The 24,019-nt window shown below is 37.5% G+C and overlaps 1 protein-coding gene across 1 annotated transcript; it reads right to left on the bottom strand.

Moving 5' to 3' along the window:
* Positions 1-300: 300 nt before the first annotated feature.
* rem2 (RAS (RAD and GEM)-like GTP binding 2) lies at positions 301-22,278 on the bottom strand. The gene is made up of 5 exons (XM_056744492.1): positions 21,986-22,278; positions 20,672-20,993; positions 20,038-20,111; positions 9,609-9,786; positions 301-3,895 (listed from the first exon to the last, which is right to left on the bottom strand). Exons 1-5 carry the CDS (start codon positions 21,995-21,997, stop codon positions 3,567-3,569), a joined length of 915 nt encoding a protein of 304 aa, XP_056600470.1. The 5' UTR covers positions 21,998-22,278; the 3' UTR covers positions 301-3,566.
* Between the last annotated feature and the right edge of the window lie 1,741 nt (positions 22,279-24,019).

Below are 24,019 nucleotides of genomic sequence, written 5' to 3'. Positions count from 1 at the left end.
TCTCCCAGTCGAACAGACAAACATAGTAAAAAAATCTAAGTCTGGTCAGAGGAGAGTCACACTCTGTCTCCTTGACAACGGTCGCTAAGCAACTAACATTTGTCATCCCTTTTTCTTTCCTACCTCGCGTCCCGTTTCCAACCATCTGCCTATAGAGTGAAGCCATCAATTTCTTTCAAATACAAATATAGTTCTTCACCTCAAGGAGCCTCACTGTACTGTATGCCAACATTCAGCGAGGCTGCTGGTTTATTTGCCTTTGTCGTTTAATCGCCGCACAGGGACACAGACAAGCCAGAGTTATTGTAACAAATTGGTTTTATTCTCTCGTTTTCAAAGACAGAGTGTATAATATTCAGCAATAATATCAAGTGAGAGGTGTTGCCATGTGTGACCTCGGAACGTTTCCAGAACGTTGCATGTTCGTTGTCGCACATGCCTGTGTGGCCAGCCCCCACAGAAATGCTCGGTCTTATGGCAGATACGCTGGATTCCATGAGATTGTGCAATGACGGGATGAACTTGTGTGCAGGTGAAATTACAGAAAGAGCTGTGTGGGTTCTCACACTTGTTTTCACATATGCTCTTGTGGTCTCTTTAACCTCTTTCAACTCTACCCGTACACACTGAATAGATTTCAAAACAGTAATTTGTGGTTATCTTTTGGGGTCTTGGAAGGAGATGCCAACACAAAACTAATAAATCTTAACCCGTGATCATAAAATCTCCCCAAAATCAGAAGTACACAAAGTAAATTAATAATATTGTTCAAACCAAAGTTCTTTGAATAACCCCCTAATCTAAAAAGGACTGTCCTATTTCACTAAACATACAGGTATAAGACGTTACATGCTTTAAAAGAATATGATCGTGGGCTCCTATCCGTATTGCTTGTCCTAACTTTCTTTAATGAAAGTGGGTTTATGAAGTCTGAAAGAAACCCAAGGCCGTATGGCATTAGGCAAGGCGCCTTCTAAGATCTCTCAGACTTTAATGTGGCTACTGAATGTAGACAAATCAAATCCTACATTACAATCAACCCGTATAAGGAAAGTAAGAATCAATAAGCTCATTCAAGTTGTGTGAACATGGCTTGCTTTCATTAGAATAAGGTGTTAAATTCGTTCAAGAGTAATTTGACACAATGAAGTTAATCTCTGGTGTTCATTCCGTCTGGCTCACGGGACTCTATTAAAGTTCTCTCTCTAGAGTCTAGACCCCTCGCTCTTCAGATGTGCTTTCCTTGCCAACACTGACTGCTTAACATTGCTTTATTTCATTTGTTTTATGCTCATTAAATACCCCACAGCATTGCTGGAATTCAATTATGTTAAGTGAGAAGGACTACAACAATTTATCGTTTTATTGCAATTTATCATTGTAAGGTTTGTAGCCGCAGAAACAAATAGCCCATTAGCTCTTAATCAATCAATTGACATTACTTTGCATGAGTCTGCAAAGGCTCAATATATGTGTGTGACCAACTAAAACATGAGGAATTTAATAGTACCCGATAACACATATTGGTTTCTCTTTGAATATCGCCCTTTTGTTCTAAAATGTATGAGTCTATTAATCGCAACCATGAACCAGGAGTTTGTTTGTTGAATCTGAAGCGTTTAATCAGTCGTCCGACGCACTATCCATTCATTTGTTCACACTATGAAACCGCATATGTGAACTATTTAGCAAGTGCTAATTCAACTTGTAAACAAGGCCCTTGAAGGTATGATTTGTAATTATCGCAACTGGCTGGATATTTATACTAAAACACATTTGGAAGAAAGAAAACACTGAATACAATCATATGATGTTTTCGGCCAAAATGTTTAACAAAGCGTTGTTATTTTTGGGATGATATATTCTTGCGTCAGGAAATCGCCGCATGGGGCTCAACACATGCTGTGATCTTTTGGACAAGATTCGTTAAATAAATCTGATCTGCATGGTTAAACCGTGTACAAAGACCAATTTTATAACTTTAACCTGCACTGTCTGACTGGTGTACAGTTCAATCGGGGTCCTGCAATCCATAACTTTTGCCTATATCGCTATCTCTGTTTAAAGCATAAAATTGCAGGTTAATTCACATACTTTACTTGTGTTGAAATCAAATGACCAATTTGTACCCAACAGCTTAATTTATACATTAGAGATCCACCAATATACAGCCACAAGAGAACATTTCGGAGACCCATTTTTCAGTTATGAAAATGCACTATTTATAGGTCTGTTTTTAGGTAAAATGTTCATTCCAGTTTTATTCTGTGAACTACTAACAACATTTCTTCCAAATTTAAATTTGCATTCATTTACAAAAAAATGAACACTGGAAAAAACAGGTCCAAATGTTTTCAGACCTAAAATACTGCAATGAAAACAAGTTCATATTCACTTTAAGCAATACAGCAGTTATTGTTGTACATATTTTAAGGAAAAGACAAAAGCATTTTTTATAAACTAGCAAAACAATCTGTCAATGGGGTGAAAAACAAACTTAAACTCACATTAACTTTTTTCTCAGGTACCTATTTATTCTAATTATCCAAATTTTTCTCACCCTATTGGCAGAGTTTTTTTAACTTACTTAATTCTTATATTTTCTTTCATAAAACAAAACGTAATATCTTTCGTCACCTTTCTTGACAAAAAGTCTCTTGATTTAAGAATATTTAGATATTTGCACAGTAAATCAAGACAAAAATGCTAAGGAAGAATGCACAGATTTTTGATGTACTTGTTCAATATGATTTTTTTTATTTTTTACCCCAAAACAAAGTTAAGGATTGCATCTTGAACCTAAACCAGCCTATAACTGTAATGCCTCTTTAAATCGAATAAGAAGGCAACACACAATGTAGCGTAGCTTTCCACATCTCTTGCTCTGATCATTTTGTGGATTCAAATTCTGTTTTTAGCAGGGACTGAAAGAAAAAACATGAATGTTGAGAACACCACATTTGTTTTGGAGACAGTATTAGGTTATACCGTTAACGATTTTGAAGAATGAGGTGAGACGATCTAAAAAAATAAGAAAACATGCAATAACTACATTATCTTATTCTGTGCCTGTGTTTTAACTACAGAACTTTCATTAGGCCTACCGTTCTGTATGTTTGCTGTGTCAGCATGCTTCCCAACAGGGAACTACAGGAGCTACTTTTTCATGTCTAACAGCCTGTCACAGCCAGCGTGTCTAAGCATTCTCATTATACTGAGGATCATTGTTATATTTGTGTGTCCGTCTGTTTAAACCTTAAAGTTTGTGTTGTAAAGGATTGTTTTTACACTGCTAGGTATCTCTGCACCACTGTCACGTCCGATGGCTGAGAGATAAAGAACTAATTTCACACATACTAGTTTAGGTTATATCACTAAAGGATCATCTCATGGTGAAGTGGTCCGTTAACACGGTCTCTTATCTCCTCACCTGTCAATCAAACATGCAGTTCCGTTTAATCTTCCCTCAGCTTCCCTTTTCCCATATCGCTCCCCTCCTTTATCACTCTTTTTCAAACTCTTATTTCCTCTCTCTCAACCGCTGTTACTCTCGCAGATGTTTTCGGTTACATCAGAGCGCTGAGGTCATGACAGGAACGTGATTTCTGCCTGAGCATTCTACTTCCTCTGTGTCGGCTGAGGTCTCTGTCTCTGGGAGAATCTCTTTCTCGGCCGAGATGGGAGCGTGGAACCAGCCCTGACAGGAAGCGCTTGGCCCTGGTGGTCAGACTCTCCCTACGTGCCGCCGTGGGTGACCCCTCCGTCCAGCCGAGCCCCATACTGTGGCCCCGGGCCGCTCTCACAGCTGCCTCCAGCAGGTCATTAGTGTGGTGGTCCAAAGAGACAGAGAGTTCTAGATACAGGCAGCCAAACATCATTGCACTAGAATGTGCCTCTGTGAGAGAGAGAGAGAGAGAGAGAGAGAGAGAGGGGTTGAACAATACAGACACAGATGGAATTTGACAATCTCTTGTCATATCAACACAGATTAGTTTTAGATAACTGAATAAACTGAGTGGGACTTAATAGAGCACCGAGGAGGGATAAGAAAGAAAGAAATACTAATGCTTGTCGTGTGTGGGTGTGAGTGTATGAATAGGTTTCAACTGGATCACTTGACAACAACACTGATGTGTATATTGAGCTAGGAGGAGGCAAGGACAAATAGAAACCTAGTTTGGAGTATTACTGCATCAAAATATAATTTTGTTTCTTCATTTTTCTAATGTTTGATTTTCACCATGAACATTATATGAAATGTTTTCTTTTCTTTCAGTTAAAGGGATCATGGGTAGCATGGTCTAGTTAGCCCCTATCTAGCACCTGGCAAATACAGCGTATAATAATTTGTTTTTATTAATTGAATTAAGAATACAAATATAATTTTTGTTTGCAATATGTTATTTTAAATGTATTATAATGGTTTTATTATTGTTATATTATTATTATTATCATTAAGGAATATCAAACGATAAATGATGATTAATCGCATTCATCATTTGTGTTAAGATAATATACACTCCAGTCCAAAAAATAAAAAGACTCATTCTAATATTTCACTAGACCGCCTTTAACTTTAATTATGGCACGCATTCGCTCTGGCATCGTTTCGATAAGCTTCTGCAATGTCACAACATTTATTCCCGTCCAGAGTTGCATAAATATTTCACCAAGATCTTGTATTGATGATGGGAGAGTCAGTCTTCAACACGTCCCAAAGATTCTCATTGGGGTTAAGGTCTGGACTCTGTGGTGGCCAATCCATGTGTGAAAATGATGTCTCATGCTCCCTGAACCACACATTGAGCCCAATGAATCCTGACATTGTCATCTTGGAATATTCCTGTGCCATCAGGGATGGAAAAAAAACATTGATGGAAAAACCTGGTCATTCAGTTATTTCAGTATATTCAGGTAGTCAGCTGACCTCATTCTTTGGGCTGCGTTTATCATGAATAGTCGTTTGCAAGCCCTATTATTATTATTGTTATAAATATATTTTATATGGAGAACTATGCAAGTCTTATGTCACAAGTATATTTCTTTAATTGCTTTTAAGCAGTGAATAATATATAAAGTTTTTTCAGTCTCTGTGTTGTACTACAAGAAAATACTGGAAATTTGTATGTCGTATTTATAAAAACAGCTTCCGTTTTCTAAAGTAGCAATTATTTAGTTTGACCTAAACTTGAAAAGTAACCTGGCTTTCTTTAATCTAATTGGAATAAAGGGACCCAAATTCTAATCCTAAATGGAACAAAATTGCTAATTCTAATCTATTGACTTCAGGACCGTCTCCCAAAATATGTAAAAGAATATCTAAACTCAAAAAGGTCACACTACAGTAAATAATTACTTCTGCCTGCAAAATTCTTTTTTGTTGTTGTGCTTTATAATTTTGAGTACATATTTCCAGTATTTTCTGTTTGCATTTTAATGAAAAGACTTTTATACTTGAAGAGGTAAGCAGGTTGCAACATCGGTAATTTAAAGCAGCACCAATTTAAAGCAGCATCATGAGCATGTTTACCTCTACGACTCAGACAGTGGGTGGAAAAGGTCAGAAAACTCAGCTCATGACTGTTTTGTGCAAGAAACCTTGACCAGCATTATAAACAGATTGGAAAAAAAGATAAAAAACAATGCGGGACACAAGCTCTATAAAATGGCACTGCTATAAAGCTGAAGTGGAACTCATTCTTTCTGCCACTGCAAACAGGAGATTTATTACGTGTAGAATAACAGGCAGAGTCTCCTGAAAGTTGTAAATTTCTTTTATGGCCACAGACTCATCTTTTCTCAGCATTACAGCGGGCGCCTCTGCTTCACCCCATGCTTGACCTCAAAGTGTTTATGCATTCAAAGCTTTGCACAGCTTGCATGCGTGCCCATTTATCTAATGCCTAAATGTCCGCAAACAACGAATGTAAATCTGACCCAACAACATGAGGCTGAGTACTCTGTGATATGGATTTGTGTGTTCTTGTGTGGCGGCAGAATGTAAGATGCAAACAGAGATGATGGACGCTAAACATTTCCATATCGATGACCGCACTAACTGTGGCACATGGAGGAAACAAATCTGCTGAGCGCAGCTGTCCCTGAATACCCATCTGCCCTTCCCACACAAGATTTGTTTTTGTGTACAAATTAAGTGGAAAGCATATTAAATTATCTATGAAGGTCAAATCATTTACTCAAATTTTTTGAATAAATCTTTGTAAATAACAGACCATACAAACTCTGATGTTTAAAGACAATTTAAATCAGAATAAAACAAATATATAGCAAGTATTTTATAAATATTTTATAGTAATATTAAAGACAAATTGTATTTGTTTTTCAAATGGTATTTGTAACCTTTTCTGGTAAAATTAGTTAATGCATTAGCAAACATAAAATAGCATTGAAGAATAATAGAGATGCACTGATACTATATTTCTCCAACGATACAAATACAGATTCTGAAGATTTCATTAATATTTCTTGACTTTATGAATGTTATAAATTCCTATAATGACTGTTAATATCGAATATATCAAACTTAACAATTTCTATATATAAAAGTTCAAATTTATTGCATTTTCCTGTCCTCTTTTGATTGACAGGATAACTCGGCCCTGATCATAGGCTGTTTTTAAACTGACCGATAGTCGATTATGCGGAAAAAATGCTTTTGGCAGATATATCTGTGCATCTCCAAAGAATACTTGTTAACGCACAGTGAACTAACAAAAATAATTGTATTCATATAAAAAATATTAACATAATTATAAATGCTAAAAAACGCTACTACAACAATTAATTGACTAATATTATCAAATACAACCTTACTGTAAAGTGTTCAATTTCGAGTGTGTTGTTCTCTGCTCTTATACATAATAGATGTTGTATAAGATGCATTATGTGATACATTCATAGAAATGATAACAATAAAGGCAGACCCGGAGAGAAATAACATGAATGAAATTAAATGAATAAATAAAAGCTGCGGACCAAGCAAGATACATAAACGTCTGCAATTGAAAGGTTTTAAGGATACGTTTTTCTCAAAAAATGTACAAATCTAGTTGTTCTACACAATTTAAAACAGCCTTGAAAGAACAGAGCACATCTGATGTCCTTCATCCAGTACTGCCCTGTTATCAGCCCTAATACATAAAAGCACCCACAAGCCATTTTCTTAATGATTACGACCCACTAAGCCTTACTGCCCCCACTTCTTATCACACTCCTGCAAACACATGGCATGGGGTGTTCACTGCACCACGCAGACGAAGGAGAGAATTAGAGAAAGAAAGGTGTGAGAGGGAGAACAGAAGTGTGTTTGTATCAGCATTTGCATACATACGCAGTAACACAAGATAGTAACACCATCACATTGTGGGTGAGAGACAATACAGCAAACACACAAGATGTCCTTATTATGAGGACAACAGGGGTTTTGTGCTTAATATATTATATGTAAATTAGGGGGTTGCATTACATTTCTTTGCTGTAAATTACTCTTTACTGAAATTAATTTGTCAAATGCAAATGTATCTGCTAAATTAAAGTCGTCAAGACAAAAACGTGTTTGTCCTTTTGAGAAAACAGCAGCAAAGATAATCAACATTCTGTTATCGTATCAGTCCCTAAATGGTCAATATGTTCACTTACGAAGGCACGTCTCCTAGCAGCACCTGTATGCATCGATAAGCTGAGTGATCTTTCCTTGCCAGGAATCCACCAAGCCCTTACATAAATAAGGCCAGATGGAGATAGAAACATTTAGACAAACACTGAGTCACGGAGCAAGGCTGAATATGGATGACTCACTAGTATAAGAGACAGAGGTGGACAACAGGGACATTTGGCCACATTTATCAATCTAACGTAGAAACGAGCGCAGATCCGTGAGCACAAATTGACTTATGACAGGGTTTACTGTACGTGTGGTTCATCCGATATTGTACGAATGATCGTGTCATGATAATCGCGGCGGCTGAAATCGGTAGTAATTTACATATCACGCCCCTATAAATTCAGGGTGTAGACGCTTCGCCCCTAGATTTTTCGACATTGAGAAATGTAATCTGGCAAAAAAGAGGAACTTTTCTGATTTAGAAATGAAAGTTTAACCTTGAAAAGCGGAATCAAAGGAAGTGAAAAAAACAGTTTGGAAAGAGATAGCAGCTTTGGTGTACTGAATCGAACTCCAGCTGTGGTTTGTATTTTATTATTGTATGTTTATGTTTTGTAAATATGAGCGCAAATATTTTATTTTAGTGTTTCACTATAATTTTAAGACTGAAAGTATTGTTGTTGCTTTAAATTAGTTTAAGATTAGTTTGTTGTATAATGCATTTAAGTTTAAAAAAAAATATTTGACTTCAGTCTTAACAAACTTTGTTTGAGTAACATTATGTAAAAACGAATGTAAATGTAATTTACTGATCATTTTTAGGGTGCAATTATAGAATAATATTTATATGTTAATGTTTAATACAGTTTTCCTCATTTAGCCTAGCTGAAGAAAAAATGGTCTGTGGCAAAGGAGACAGAAGCATGTTTCTAAAGATGATATAGGTTAAAAATCTAATGCTGCTCATCTTGCATTTCAGGTGGCTTAAATTGAGCACACACGGTTTTATGTTTGCTTCATTTATTTTTCCTCTTTCAGATCAGTCAGAGACAGGACCAGCGGTCTTAAGCACCCAGAAACCAGCCTGGAATCTGATACACAAAGCCAGGCAACCTCGAGCTGTGACACAGTGACATCTCCCACCCCGTCGGACATCGCAAATTGCACAAATAAAATACCATCAATGTTTTCGGTTTTCATTAAAATGCATATTTTGTCAAACAAAGATCTATCATCTTGCAAATAGGTATACTAAGCCATTGCTTGTAATTGATTATTGTAGGTTTTTAAATGTTTTACTTTTAATTGTGCATTTTAATTGGGGAAAATTATCCTAGAAGTAGCTCATGAATTTTTTTTTTACACCAAAGCACCTGTTAAGTTCCCTTGAAAATTCAAACAATTTACTGTTCATATAATTAGGCTGGAAAGGAAAATACTTTATTAATGTAATGAAAATGAGAAATTGCATCGAAATTTACATTTGACGTACTAAACGACTAAAAAAACAAATCTTTCTATTTGTCATTATTCCTTTTCAGGAATAATCAAAAGGGTAAAGCGTACACAGACCTTCACCCTATCTCAAAACTTGCGTACACGAACTGAGACCTGTTGTGATTTGATCGTAGCAACCACTCACGTCCATATTAATAAATGCCAAGTTTTGCTTGGAAACAACCGTACGCCCAGTTTTCAGTCGCACGCTCGTTTCATATATGAGGCCCATTGTGTGAATTCAATATTGAAAAATGACAATTATGAGATATGTTCAAAGTGTTAAAGTTTACACCACTTAAATAAAAAGGGATTACATTTAAAATTCATGTCGTAGGTTTATTTAATCAGTTTTCAGTTTCATATTTCTATTGGGTTCAACGTTAATTTGACTTGAAAGAACTGGTAATTGCCTGCTAAACTATTTACAGCTCGACAAGCAAATCTATTAGATTTATAAGACCTTCAGTTTAAAGGTCAGCTCTACCTTCTGTGCTGATGTCACGGGACCGCACAAGGTCGCTCTTGTTCCCCACCAGGATGATGGGGGTGTGGGGCAGCGTCTCCCTCAACAGAAGACGTAGCTGGGCGATCCTGTGGAAAGTCCGCCTGTCCGTCAATGAGAACACCAGGATGCACACCTCGCATTGCAGGGTGGACAGGTCCTGTCAATAAAATCACAAACGGATTTATCACAGGAGAGATCAGCCAGTCATTTTAACCAGTACATGACTTCAGTACAAGAGTAGGAAAAATACAATGTTGGTCAAACGTGCCCCAGAACTGTTTGCTTTATAAATTTACAAAAAATATATTTTGAAAAATGTAGGAAAGCAATTTTCCTACTATATGGAAGTCAATGGTGGCCAGGGACTGTTTAGTTACAAGCTTTTTTCCTAATATCTTTCTCAGAACGAAGAAATGTATACAGATTTGGAACGACTAATGAGTAAATGATGATAGAATTCTAAAAAAAAATTACAGTGCCCTTCCAAAAACAGGATGATGTGGTAAGAGTGAAAACTGCAGAAATGAAAGAAGCTGGAGATGAAGATCCAATACGTGAGGAACAAGAGATAAATGAAATAAAGTACTAGGAGATATGAGACAAGAAAAAGATGATAGACAACACCGAATGACCTTATGGGGAAAAAATGAATGTATATATCACAGAGAACGAAGACATTGAGCAATTGGAGTGTTTTTACATGATGTGATATAAGAAATGAGGTCACACGCACAGTGACATGTACTGAATAAATGAGTAATGGTTGCATAAAACTTTGCTTTAGTGTTTCTTTTTTTTTCTCTTTGTGTGTGTGTTAAATTAATGAGAATTGTAAATGCATGGGTAAGAATTACCAGAGGCGATTCTAGGTTTTCAATAATAGGGGGGCTCAGCCTCATACCATGGTCTGTTTGAATACTGGATTCTGATTAGCTGGAAGGTGTGCATTAAAAGCCTTAAACGCACGGGTAGCTCAAGTCAGTATGATTACATTTAAAATTAACTGACAAAATAATCAACCTTTTCACCTGTTAGATCTAAAATGACACTGTAAACATCAATAAAAGCTTTAACTTGGAAAATAACCATGGAATAAGCAGGATAATCCACGGCTGGCCATGCATTAAAGGATTTTAATGCATGACGTGGAGGTGAAGAAGACCCGACGTGAAGCCTTGGATTATCCCTTATATATATATATATATATATATATATATATGAAGAGTTTGGTTCCAAAATTTTAGACATAACTAAAAAAAATACTGCCAACTAACACAATAAAACATACTTGCTTCTCTTAGCTTTGCGGTCTAGATTGTTTGTGTCCATGAAAGAGGATTAGCGGGATTTAAAGAGATGACCGTAAATCTGTGATGTCTGTTGTTGTTCCAGCTCACAGATTCTCTCTGTCCCTGTTGCCACAGAGCTCAGGTGTGTTTAAAACGGCACTGCAGAGCAGATGCCTCAGTCAGACACAAGCATTTACCCCTGAGAATGTCACTGCACATTATCCAAACACTTTAAAGTCGCCAGTGTAAAAATATGGGAAGCACGGGTCAGCCCCCCTCTTCATGACATGACCCCCATCACCCCGTCTGTAATGCGCTGAGGAAAGAAACCATCCCTGTAGACAGTTTATATCTCCTGTCTCGACTTAGACAGCAGTTCAGCTGTTGCCTTCAGCAAACCTGAAATATAACAAATTCACCTTTTGTGCTCTATGGAATAAGTGATGTGTGTTTGGAAGTGAGGGTAAATAAACAACAAAAGATTTTTCATTTTAAACGTCTCCTCTTAAGTAAAAGGAGGAACAGATTGATCCAGACAGGAACAAACAGAGAGAAAGCTTGTGTCCTACATCACCATCCCCAAAGTCATATTTCATCCCTCTGGAGAGCAGCTCTGTGAGAAAAAATTACATAACAGCCAAGGCACTCTGCCCGGAGCGTGAGAGTCACAAAGCCCCAGAAACAGTCTACTGGGCGGAAGTGAGAGAGGAGAGGGGGTCCGGCCACCTGCCACGGCCCCGTGCAGTAAGGGCACATGGGCAGCACATGAGAAGAAGACCTCTGCTAGAAGAGGTCATGTCTCGGTAGCAACAGCGAGACACCGCAACACGGTCGATAGTGCTCCTAGTGATGAAGGGCTCTCTGGGGCCATACGGACATAGAAAAAGGTTCCTTCATCATAGAAACATGAAGATAGTGAGAGAGTATATGGCTAACAGCTTTGAGCCATTCCGCTGCACTTTGCTATCTGTCACTGTCTACCTGTTCATGGCTGGATTTAGACAATGATTTACATGGTTTAATACCCCTGCATGCACGGCAGGTATGTGCATGCGAATAACGGTAATGCAACACACTAGTGGCTGCATGTATTTTAGTGACACACACACACTGACAATCCCTTTCATGCTGTCAGCAAATATGCCTGCCAGTTTTTGGTCCCCTCCGTGCAGATTTAGATTATTAAAATCACCAATTTCATTAGATAATAAAATTATTGGAGTATTTTATTACGTGAAGTGAAAGTAAATATGTAATATTGGATCAAAAAAATGCTAATATAATAAAAAGAAAACTATGCAAGATAATCCAACACTTGTGTGTTTAACACCTCATAATGCCATCTACAAACATATTTACTACCATAATTTACATCATCTTGGATTAAATGGATAGTTGACCAAATTAGCCATCTCGTAAAAAAACATACGTATTGCTGTGAGATGAGATTTTCTTTTAATGCAAGTAGTTTTACTTTAAATCTAGAACTTTCTTAAGTAATTTCTTTTAAGCGATACTCCACCCGAAAATGAAAATTCTTTCATTAATTACCCTGTCATTTATAACATATATTTATGTTGAGAACAAAGAAATTCATACAGGTTTGGAACAACTTGAGGGTAAATTATGACAGAATTTTCATCTTTGGGTGGAGTACTCCTTTAAGCTATTTTTAGCTCTACCGACTCAAGGGAAGTTTTTGGAAAACCTTTTATTTGGTGCCCTACATTTTTAACGGACATTAAACAACACCTACAGCAGCTTTAATACTCAGAAACTGTTTTTCTCTTTTATACACATTTCAGTCAGGACCGAAGGCTTAGTCAAAGCAATGAGTTTACGGGGGTCACAACAAAACAGATTACAATTTGTATTTAACATGCCTTTAAAATATTCCCCAATTCATTCCTGAGCCAGAATCCAATCTCCAGCCGGCGTTCCACTCCGCTGGGTCATTTTCCACAAGTACACCTTCTTCCGGCAACCATCTGCTCTGGCACAGGAAGATTACACGGAAATCAGGCCAGGTCGTGGCCGACGAGCCAACACACAGATGAAAAATAAAAACACATAAGATGAAAAGGAGAAGGCGACGAGGAGCATTCTTAGCAGATAAGAGACTTTAATTTGTCGCTCCGTGGGAGGTGAGGGTCAGGTCGGATAATTGGATGTTGGGACTTATCCGTAGACAGAGTTGGTTTAGTTGAACCGGTATGAGGTGCCACACCCCTGCAGACAGATATGACACACCATCTGTCCTTACACACACATACCCACCCCTCCCAAACACCGTCCACACACTTTGCCCGGCAGCCTGGGCGCAGACATAAACAATCTAAAAGTGCTTTATCAGCCACTAAACCAGCTATTTCCACCGTTCCGAACACAAAACGCCTATACCTCTGCAGACATAAAATTCTGCTCGCTGTGCCAATCGCATCTACATCAAACGAAACTATCTCCCTAATGAATGGTGACAAAGCTCACACTTCATAAAGACTGTTAAGCACTACACTTAACCATACGGCTCTCAGCGGTACATTGCACACTTAACCTAACTGAGATAAATATACTTCACACCTCTAAAAAAAAAAAACATCTCACCTCTCAAAAGAAAAACGCGTCAAGATTTCACACGCAATGGACAAGTCCACACCTCATCTCCACAGTAAAAGGAAACCATCCCGACAAAAGAAATAAACATTTGAGCTGTTTAGCAACATGTTTCTTTTAGTTTGGAATAAATCAATTGTTTTTAGCAAAGGTGAACAGTACGAGTTTGCACCCCTATATCACACATGCATCTTGGAGATGACTATTTGATGTCTGCCTTCACATCTGCAAGACATATTTTTCTGATTGTTTGCTCATCTGCAATACGTCTCTGAGACGTGCACTATCAGATGTCATATAGACATCTAGAAGATGGTTGTTAGATGTGTATAATTGATAATGTATGTAAAACTGGCCTTTTTCAAAACGTTAAGCAGATGTTTTTACCGGCGGAGAAAAATCATGAAATTCATGCGCAGGTTCATGAATTTCAGATAGAGTTTGGAGCTAGGTTCGGTTTAGTAAATCCATATAAATAAAATGATGATAATATTAAGAAGTAAGCTGATTTGACCTTATTCATTAGCATGTTTACAAAATGCTCATGTTGCATTTTAATGCATTTAAATAAAAACAAAATTAAGTGTTGGACATATGGAATACCACGTATCATTAATGCCATCAACAAAATGTCCCTTCTGCCTGATGGATACCACTGAAATAGGTCTACTGAGAATTCACACTTGTCTCAAACTCTAGTTCTGCAAAACAAACATTCGGTGATCCAGAAAGACAGCTGAAATAGCTCAGGGCACCTTTAAAGCTGTGGCAAACATTCCCCCATGTGGCATTGTTAAAAGATGCCCCATTTCTGAGTGTTTAGGTTGTACACTGCACATTTTGAGCATTAAAAAAAGTTTAGTTAAGTAGGTCATCTGGATATTAAATCACTAAATGCACCTAATGCACAGTATACACGTTAAAGAACTCCTGTTATAGTTTGGCCAAATATAGATACTAATTTCAATCAGGTAATACACAACTGAAATCCAATTTCATAAGGTCACAACTCATTTAATCTGAATTGATTTCAGGGTGGCACTGCAGAGCTCTCTATGTAGTGTACACAGGTCATCATCACTGACATGTTATTGAGTGACGCTCTCGCTGACGGAGCAGAGGCATGTGACGTAAACCCCAGTCCCGTCCAATGGCATGATGATACAGTCTGCGTTAAGATAAGACTGACCATGTGCAAGCTATTTTAAGAGAAAGAATGACTTATTAAAGCATTCTTTCCTCCCGCTGTCAAAAGCACTTAAAGTCACCAGGCTAAGCGAGGCAGTAGACATGGGGAGGTAATATACGTTTGCCTCTGTATAGTTCTCTACATGGGCTGATGTGTAGGTGTAGATTGGCTCTATACTGTATATGCATCCATTCAGTTGTCTTAGTGAAGGTCGAATAACAAAATAAACTTAGCGGCTTTGCTGCAGAATTAGCACGTCGTGGATCCTTTGCTTACACTACACTTGCAGTATTGTGATAGAATGAGTTAATTCTAGTACGTTCTCTCTCTCTCTCTCTCTCTCTCTCTATCTATCCGTTTTTGCACGGTTCAGGGAATGCAGTAAGTAGACAGACTGCAGTGTTCAGCACAGACTGCAGTTATACTGTAAACTTACTGCGTCTTCAGAGTAGATTTGCTGACCTAGTTTTACATTCAACAAAGTGCTGACCTCCACTAAGACCCAAAGTATTGTATTGTTAATCGGTAAAGATTACAATTTGTCTTAAGGGAGCTCTGTAAGCATTTATGTTTATTATTTACCACCACTGCAGGAGCAAACACATTTATTTTATGGCAACACTTTACAATAATATTGTATTTGCTATCATCACTTAATGCAACATGAACTAACAATGAACCATGTCGTTTTTAATCATTTATAAAAAAAAATGTTAGTTTATGGCAATGCTTTTCTTCATGCTAGTTAATTGTGGATTAACTAATTGTTAATCCGTTTGATTTTAAAAACTGATTAAATACTGAAACTAACATTAACTAAGATTAATAAAGCCTGTAGAACTATAGTTTATTATCGGTGTAAGCTAATGCATTTATTAATGTTGACAAATTCAACCTAAAAAGGATAGTTCCCCTAAAAAAAATCCCTTAAATTGTTCTAAACCTGTATAAATTAAAATTATAAATTATTATTAATACAAGAAGTTATTTAGAAACATGTAAGCAATTGAGATTTCTGGTGCACCATTGACTACCATATTAATAATTCAAATGATTGTCAAAGGTGCCCCAGAACGGTTTGTTTCCCTAAATCCTTTAAAATATCTTCTTTTTTGGACAACAAAATATACTTTTTTTTCTACTATGGCAGTCAATGGTGCAGAATAAATATCAGTTGCTATATTTTTTTGTGTTCGACAAAAATAAATGAATACTGGTTTGAAACAACTTGTGCGTAAACCATGATAGAATTTTTATTTTGGGTGTCATAGAAACATTTTGCGGTTTCATTTTTAAAGTCCCTTTTGAGATGAATCACTTGTGAGGTAACTTGCAAGATGTTTTCATATTGTGACTCGTGCTCTATAGGATGTATGCTTATTTCACATCACATGCTATTTGTGCAATCCCTTTTGAGTCAAAACACAAGTTCTCCACTATCTAGACTCTAATTTAAGATGGCAGACTACTGTGTGAGGGCACTATCAGGCAATTAAAACATGCTTCAAGTCTAATTCAAGTTCACACGCGCACACATTTCACATATCAGCTTCTTGAACCATTCCCAGATCCCTAAAACGAATGTGCAATAACAGGCTATAAAGAGGCATGCATATTTCTGTATGTATAGAATACAGACAAAGCAGACCATCGTTTATTCACTTAAAAGCGTTCAGACAACAATATTATTGAATTCAATCACAGTCTGTTCATTTGAGGCAATAGTGACTTTCATTAAATCAATTATGCTGCCTAACCCCTACTCAACTAAAACCCTTTTAATTATAAAAGGAATAACATTACCAACATGCTCTGCATTCTCTAATTGGCTTTTAATACATGCGCTACAGATTAAAATCAATGGACCATATAACTAGAAGGGCAGCTCTGAATCTCGCCCTCGCTAAAATTAAGATGAATCATTACTCAATAGTTTATAATGGGATCTTGATAGCTGTAACCACTGGTAACCATGGCAACCGAGAACGGCGGGTATGGAATTTAACGCAGTTGCTGAGGTCACAGGTCACGGGATATGATGTGCCACCAAGAGAGTACTCAATAGTCGCATCGAGAGAAAGCTTGATAATTTGAGAGAGAAATTGCAAAATGGAGCATGAGAAAATGATGGAAAGGGGCGAATCTGGAGCACTTCCATTCAGTGGTCTCTCCTCTCTCTCTCGGTCTGCCCTGGAATTAGTCCAAACCAACAGCCTTTCTGTATTGCTATTGAGATTCATGCTTGTACACACACAAAGAGATAAAGAGAGTGAGTGAAACAGACAGCATCTAAATCGGGATGATCTAATGAGACATAACCATCATTCTGAAGCAGAACAGACCTGCCTAAGTCACGTAAATTTCGCCCGAGGATACAAAGATCATATTCAACCCATGTGGTATGTTAAATACTGTATCTATACATACAACCCTCAATACCTCATAACAGGCAGATGTAGTTGAAAGATATCTAGCAAACTATGACTTAAGACATTTTATGGCTCTGTTCCAAAGCATTTAGAGCACCCTCAATACTTTTAATGTTTGTTGCAGTGTTGCAGTAATTAAATAAAAGGAATCTACACATGAGCGACTCAGTTAGTTTTGATATAAAATGTTTATTTATGTCTAAAATACTATTATATATAATACTATATCAATACTTTTATGATATAAATGACAGAGGTTCATTTTTATTTAAAATGTCTTTTTTATATTTGCCTTTTTTGTTGCAGTGCATTCTGGGATTGCTTTAACAGCAGAGAATGCATGTGATAGGAGTCTTACAATCTAGGAATTTTTTAATATTTAAGAGGGGCACCATAACGTAATAAAACACATTGGGACTGTTTCTATGATGCCTATGCTGACTCTGTAGGTAGCTGACTAACAGACCTTATGATTCATATGAAAATCACAACCGTGTGCCCGTGCTAGCACTGATACATCTGTGCGTTCCAGGAAAAATGTATCATCATATTTCAGAATATAAACAGAATTCTGAGTGAAAGATACACCCACTACATGCTTATATCCGGCTAACGGTTGTGAGGAAGTATGTGTAGTGGGCATCCAACAAGGGGGCGACAAGGGATTTAACCCCATCTGGAAGTCCTCACACTTTTCATATATAGAAAGATAAATAGCTCGAATTAAAAAGTAAGAAGGCAAGGTGGTCGATAAATGAAGAGAGAAGCAAGGTCAGAACTAGCACAGAGAGACATCAAGTGTGATTTTTCATTCCAGATGAAGATGGATGTAAATAATTCAGTGACAGGTATGCTCTGGATGAGATGACACCTGTCACAAGGGTCAGGATCAAAGAAGAGTCTCATCACACCACATTGTCGTGCGTCTAAACAGTGGAGTCCAAAATTCAGACCAAAAGGAATATCTTTTTTTATTATTAAGACTTTATTCTCAAATCATACTGACATGATGTTTCATAATAAAATCAAATACTAAGGAAATCTTGACGTGCTGTTCATTTTTCCAAGTAAGCTTTTCTTATTTTTATTATGCTAATATGGGGGTAAAAATTTAAACAAAAAAAATAATAGACAGATCTTGTCTTTGGGACCCCACTGTATACAACAAAACGGATAACAACATAAGAATGGAGATTTAAGAGTGGATTTAACAACATAAGAAAAATCTCACAGAATATTGTGATGTAATCAAAGCAGTTTTATACTCTATTAATGTATCCTGTCTAGATTACCGTAAATGGTTCAGCACAGCATAGAAGTGGCGAGGTCATTACTCATGAAATTATTTTATAGCGCCTGCACATAAGCTACTATAAAAGCATCTTAAACTCCAGGAGTTGCACTCGACAGAAATGAAACAAATTACAGGAAAGAGAAAACAATTTCCCCTAAAGTAAAAGGAAACAGAAGTGATAAACAGCAGACAACCTTTTGCTGGAGGGTAAATAGCAGAGCACCATGTTTCTAATCTTTCTCCTCATCCATTCCTTTGAAGTCTCTATTAACCTCTCTCTCTTTCTCTTTCTACCAATCACATGTGATTCATGTCTGTGTCTACCCGTTTCATGAAACTGTGCATCAACCATGTGCATTTTATGCTGGCAGTGAAGAATTAGCAGACGCATTAAACTACATTTGCATGTTCTGAAGGGAACAACAGTGATTTTGATAACCTCAGATTTCAGTAAAGAAATGCCACATTCAAGCCACGTTGTTTTGACACAATATAAATGAATCAACAAAGACACCTATACACATATGAATATGACAACATAGTGAAATGCATGCTCAACATTTGCGAAACCTATTAATTGCAATAAAATTGGATAACCTTATCTGGTATAACATCTGCCTTCCATCTTGAAACCATATTGCTATGATTCAGACAGCAGCTCCAAACACTGATAAAACTCAGATGTCATTTGCCGGAAATGGCCTTTCAGCCGACTATACTAAAAATAAAGTCAGCTTCTAATCCTCCATTATTTTGTCAGATGCCCTTTCGGTTCAGCATTTCTGTCACATGCTTAGAACTTAATGATTCAAATCCTTTCATAATGATTCAGACAAATAAATACATAATTAGCTCAAAATGTCTTATAACATTTAAAATAATAATGGTGGAGTTCACCTTTGTTTGACCCCTAAATGGTAAAGTGCTGTTAAATTAATAGAAATTGTTATAATTTTCAAAGGGACAAATTATAAAACTTCGCGAAATTTAATTCTTATAAAACATAAAGGCCAATTGTATGAAATTTAGCGCCATCTAGTGGTGAGGTTGTGAAATGGCAAAAAACGGCTCCAGCCCTCCCTTTCGAAGCCCTACTGATGCAGGTCTAAGATGTCGTGACATTTTTGCTTTTTGCCGCAAGAATTTTTTTTTTACGAAACTCTCTAGAGCAGTTTGTCTGTTTAGGGCTACTGTAGAAACAACATGACAAATTCCATGCAAGGGAACCATGTTGATTCTAAGGTAATAAAAACATAACGCTTCATACTTGATTATGTAAGGTCTTTTATATACCTCTGAAAACATAGTTATGTATATTTTATCGCATTTCTGTCAATGAATCCTCCAAATAATATACCTTTAAATAAAAGCTATAGATTACCAAAGCTTTAAAAACAACGTTTGAATGAGTCAAGTGGATCAGGCAGCAGAAGTTTAGCAGAGTTGGAGGTTTAAAAAAACGAAACAGAATATTAAAGGAACAACAATGTGGTGCTACCTTGAAATACAGGGCAGCTTGCACGGAAAGAAAAAGTGGCCGAAGCAAACTTCACGCTCCTTTATGCATCAGTGAATGTGTGTGTGTTTGACTCACCTGCTTCCAGTTGTCATACACTAAAATTGTGCTGTCCTCGTCGTCCACGGTCACTCGTCTCAGGTAACCCTCATCTACAATACACACAAATACCTGACATTCAATCACAGGAAAATGAAATCACCTGTGTTATTTAAGCTGATCATTTTATTTCCGCGGTTGATCAGAAACTGGTAATTTTGCCAAGTTCAACCGCATAATGATACAAAAGAAGTTCCGAAGGCGAGTTCAAAATTGGACTCGAGGTGTTGCGTAACAATAATCTAGTCGAAATCGTGATGCAGAATTGATGCTTAAGGACACTCGGATAAGAAAAACGGCTTGTCTTGTGTTTCTGATAGGCTCTTTATATCCCGGTAAATGACATGCTCTGTTTGTGCAGCACTCTGCTGGTTCTCTCCCACCTCATTAAGATACAACATGATGAAAGACCTGAAATAAGATGGATGCCTTCATAGCACCCACTCTGCTTTTTCCAATCAAATCCTGAGAGCCTTACACTAGTGATCTCGGGTGTCTGTGAGGTGATAACTGCGTTTCATCCACAGCAAGACTAAGAATAGTACCATCCTTGGCATCCACCTTAAGAATGATTCTGAGCGAAAGAAAGGCTCTTAAGAAAAATGATCTTTACCGGCTGCTTGGGTTTCTGAGTCTAGAGAGAGTGATCTGTCGGACAGTCCAGCAAGACAAAGTGCTAGAGATGATTTGCCCACTCCATTCTGCCCCAGCAGTACTATCCGAAGGGGCCCGTGGTACTTCTGCTGTGGTGGTTTCGGTGGGGGAGAATCTAGGGCGTTGCTTATGCTGATCTGCGGAGTGGCAGTCTCGTCGAGCCCCGGCGTCCAATCATAGTCCTCGGACACTGCCTCTTCCCGTTTTAACTGATGCTTGATTGGCAGGGGGGTGCTGCCCCTGCGAAGCTGCGGGGCAGCTGATAGAGTCAAGCCATAACCCTGTAAAATTCAAGGACAGGTGATAACATCAGATGTTTAAAATGACATATAAAGCCAGTGAAGGTCTGCATATCTAGATCATTCACGTGCAGAAATGATTCACACCGAAGGGGGAGGATTATGATCCTCTGGGATCACGGTGTTGTGCACTCAAAGTGGGTCAAAAGAACGAACAGCATGTCCGCACATTTACCACTTAAACCCATTTACACAAGCAAGCATGCGTTAAAAGACACCCCAAGTATCCCAAAAGACAAAAAGTACTGAGATTAATGTAATGAGCTGCTGCGCTTTTAAGACTGTTAGTGCTTCACTCATCCGTCTCTATCAACCAGAATCACCAAAAGAAACTGTTTTCCAAGTTTGACTGCCAAAGCGACAGACATTAATATTAATGCAGCAATTAATCTACCAGCAGCACTGCAGGTGAGCCGAGACCTTGTACGGCTGATCTAGTGTCAGACATGCGAGACACATACAGACAGCCAATTATATTAATTGAAAGTGCCTAATTAATTAATGATAGACTTTGTTGTGGGCAGGACAGTGAAACAATAGGACACATGCTGCCAGAGGAGAGGTAACCAGAGGCTAGTTCTTAAGTAAGAGCCACTTTTAAAACGATTTCAATCAGGAATAATGAAGCACTACCTAATAATTAATAATGTTAATAATAATCACAGTGATTGATACAAAATGAAGAGTTGAATGGAAAACTGTTATAAAAAACACCAAGAATCATTGCAATTGTTGCAAACGACCACAGCTTTTGCTTTTTATGTTTGTTTACATGACAAGAAAAATGAAAACGTAATTAATACAAGATAAAAAAACAAGGCAGCGATTTCTATCATCTGCACAGGAATGTTTTCAAAAGCACCATGAAAGTCACAAAGGCTGCAGAGGAAAAGAGGGCGTGTACACCGCCGCACATCCCGAACCTGTAAAGTCAAAAGGACCCTTAAACAAACACGGGATAGCCGTGATCTTACCTGGTCCGACATCGTTCCTCAGTTCATTTGTTATCGGCGACACGCTCCGCCGTCCGTGTCATCTCACTGAGTGTCAAACGCGCGCGGCACAGGCGTCGGTGGGGATTGTTACATTACACTCCACTCATATGCCATCACATGGCTGTAGTGTAAAAAAAAGAAGCGCTCCCGATGACTGTGGAGGTGCAAAATCCTCCTCTTTCTCACGCTGACTTAACAGTAGACGTTTAATGTCCCCTTTGTGTACCCCTGCGATGCGTGAATCGTGTATTATCGTACACCTGTGTGTGTCTCTTTAGGTCTTTGTAGTGGCGTTTCGTAGGAGAGCGCGGCTCCGCCCCCGCACTGCAACCCCGCCCCTTCATTCCTGTTATCACCTGAAAGCTCTCTCTCTCTCTCTCTCTCTCTCTCTCTCTATTTCAATCTCAATTTCAATTTAAGCGTGTTTTATTGGCATGACAAAAGGTAATTAATGGATATTTGCCTAATTCTGCCCTGCGTGCATTGTTCGTTGTGAGTCGATGCTCTTGTAAGATATTTTCACAGAGTTCTGCTTGCAGGCTCTCAGATGGATATTTTTCCCATTTAGTAAAATCTTGGTTTGGATTTGTCAGTGGACCTCACACCTCACTGACATAGAGGCAATCGGTTCAATTATTGATTCTAATATTTTCAGCCAAACATTGACAGACACAGGTTTGATGGCATAGAAGGCCCTGTGTGCTCTTATCTCACAGTTCATTCACTGCAGGATTATAGTTTCCTGTGGATGTTATTTTTAAACCCAGGTAATTGTAGTGTGATGTGTGTTATGGGGTTAGTACCTAATGTAAATGTGTGTTGTGATCTTTTCTGAAAGGTGATAGTTTTACTGAGATTTGTGAGTCGTGTATGAATGAGACCGGGGGCTTCTGATCCTTTTAGAATGGTTTCCAAATCATTGATGTAAATATTAAACAATGTTGGGCTTAAACCGCAAACCTGTCTCAATCCACGCTCCTGATTAAAATAACGGTTACACTTTCCTTGAAGCATGTATGTATAATACATTATAAAAGTTATTTTAATGCATTGTATTTTGTTGTTGGAATTGACTGTTTGTATGTTTTATCAGTTAGTTTAAAATCCAATCAGGACCAGATGCTTTTTTTTAAGGTTTTTGATTTAGTCTCTTTTTCAGTTGGAAGTAATGGGTTTTGATTATCTTTGATAGCTAATTTTGTAATTTTCTGATTGCTTGATTTTACTCACAGTTTGTGTCTGTCTGTACTTTATTAAACCATGTTTGGGAATTAATTTCCCATTTTTCTCCATTTTGAATTGCCAATTGTTCACTATCAGTTTTTTACAGATTGTCCCAATTATTCCAGAATTGATTTGAATTGACTGACTCTTCAATTATTGTCAGCTGGGCAATTCCGTGAAAATATCAACCTTACCACGAAAAAAAGTAAGTTTTAACCATCGGTTTTTACTTTGGTAACAGCACAGCTTTTAACATTTAGTGGTTCAAATACCCATCTGAGATCTCTTTTCAAATTTGTACAGCATTTGTTTTATTTTTAGTGCATGATTTTTTTATAGTCAGATAAATGCTATTTTCAGGATTGTCACATCCATAACGCTACATATTCCTCATAAATAGACACATGAAAATTAATATAAAGTAACTTTTTTATGTTCTATAAAGAGGCATCCCTTCTCCATTCATTGGGTATTATTGCTTCAGGATTGTGCTATTTATTTTACAGAAATCCTACAAAGTTCATCGGAAAAAATAAATAATTGACTGACATTTTTTGATGTTTAGACTCTGTCAACAAGTTCAGTAAAATATGAACAGATGCTGGAATTGCCCAGCTGTTTTTGGGTGTATTGTGCTTTTTTGGTTCTGAGTGTTTATATTGTTTTAATGTTTCACACACAGTAAAGAATTTGAATCTCTGCATTATATTGATATTTTTTCCCATTTTTGTTTTTAATTGTGTTTGATTTGATTTCATGCCTTCTTTAGTGTGATCGTGTTATTTAGAA

This window comes from Triplophysa dalaica, chromosome 3 (genome assembly GCF_015846415.1).
Source record: "Triplophysa dalaica isolate WHDGS20190420 chromosome 3, ASM1584641v1, whole genome shotgun sequence".
Classification (NCBI taxonomy): domain Eukaryota; kingdom Metazoa; phylum Chordata; class Actinopteri; order Cypriniformes; family Nemacheilidae; genus Triplophysa; species Triplophysa dalaica.
This window is presented reverse-complemented; position numbering and strand designations above follow the sequence as displayed.

Bases quoted from the DNA above. Each gene is read 5' to 3' on its own strand.
- rem2 (XM_056744492.1), bottom strand. The intron at 20,112-20,671 runs GTAAAGATCATT...TGTGTATTGTAG, and splicing joins CTCAGAAACCCAAGCAGCCG to ATGAGGGTTACCTGAGACGA. The intron at 3,896-9,608 runs GTAGAGCTGACC...TCTCTCTCACAG, and splicing joins CCGTGACATCAGCACAGAAG to AGGCACATTCTAGTGCAATG.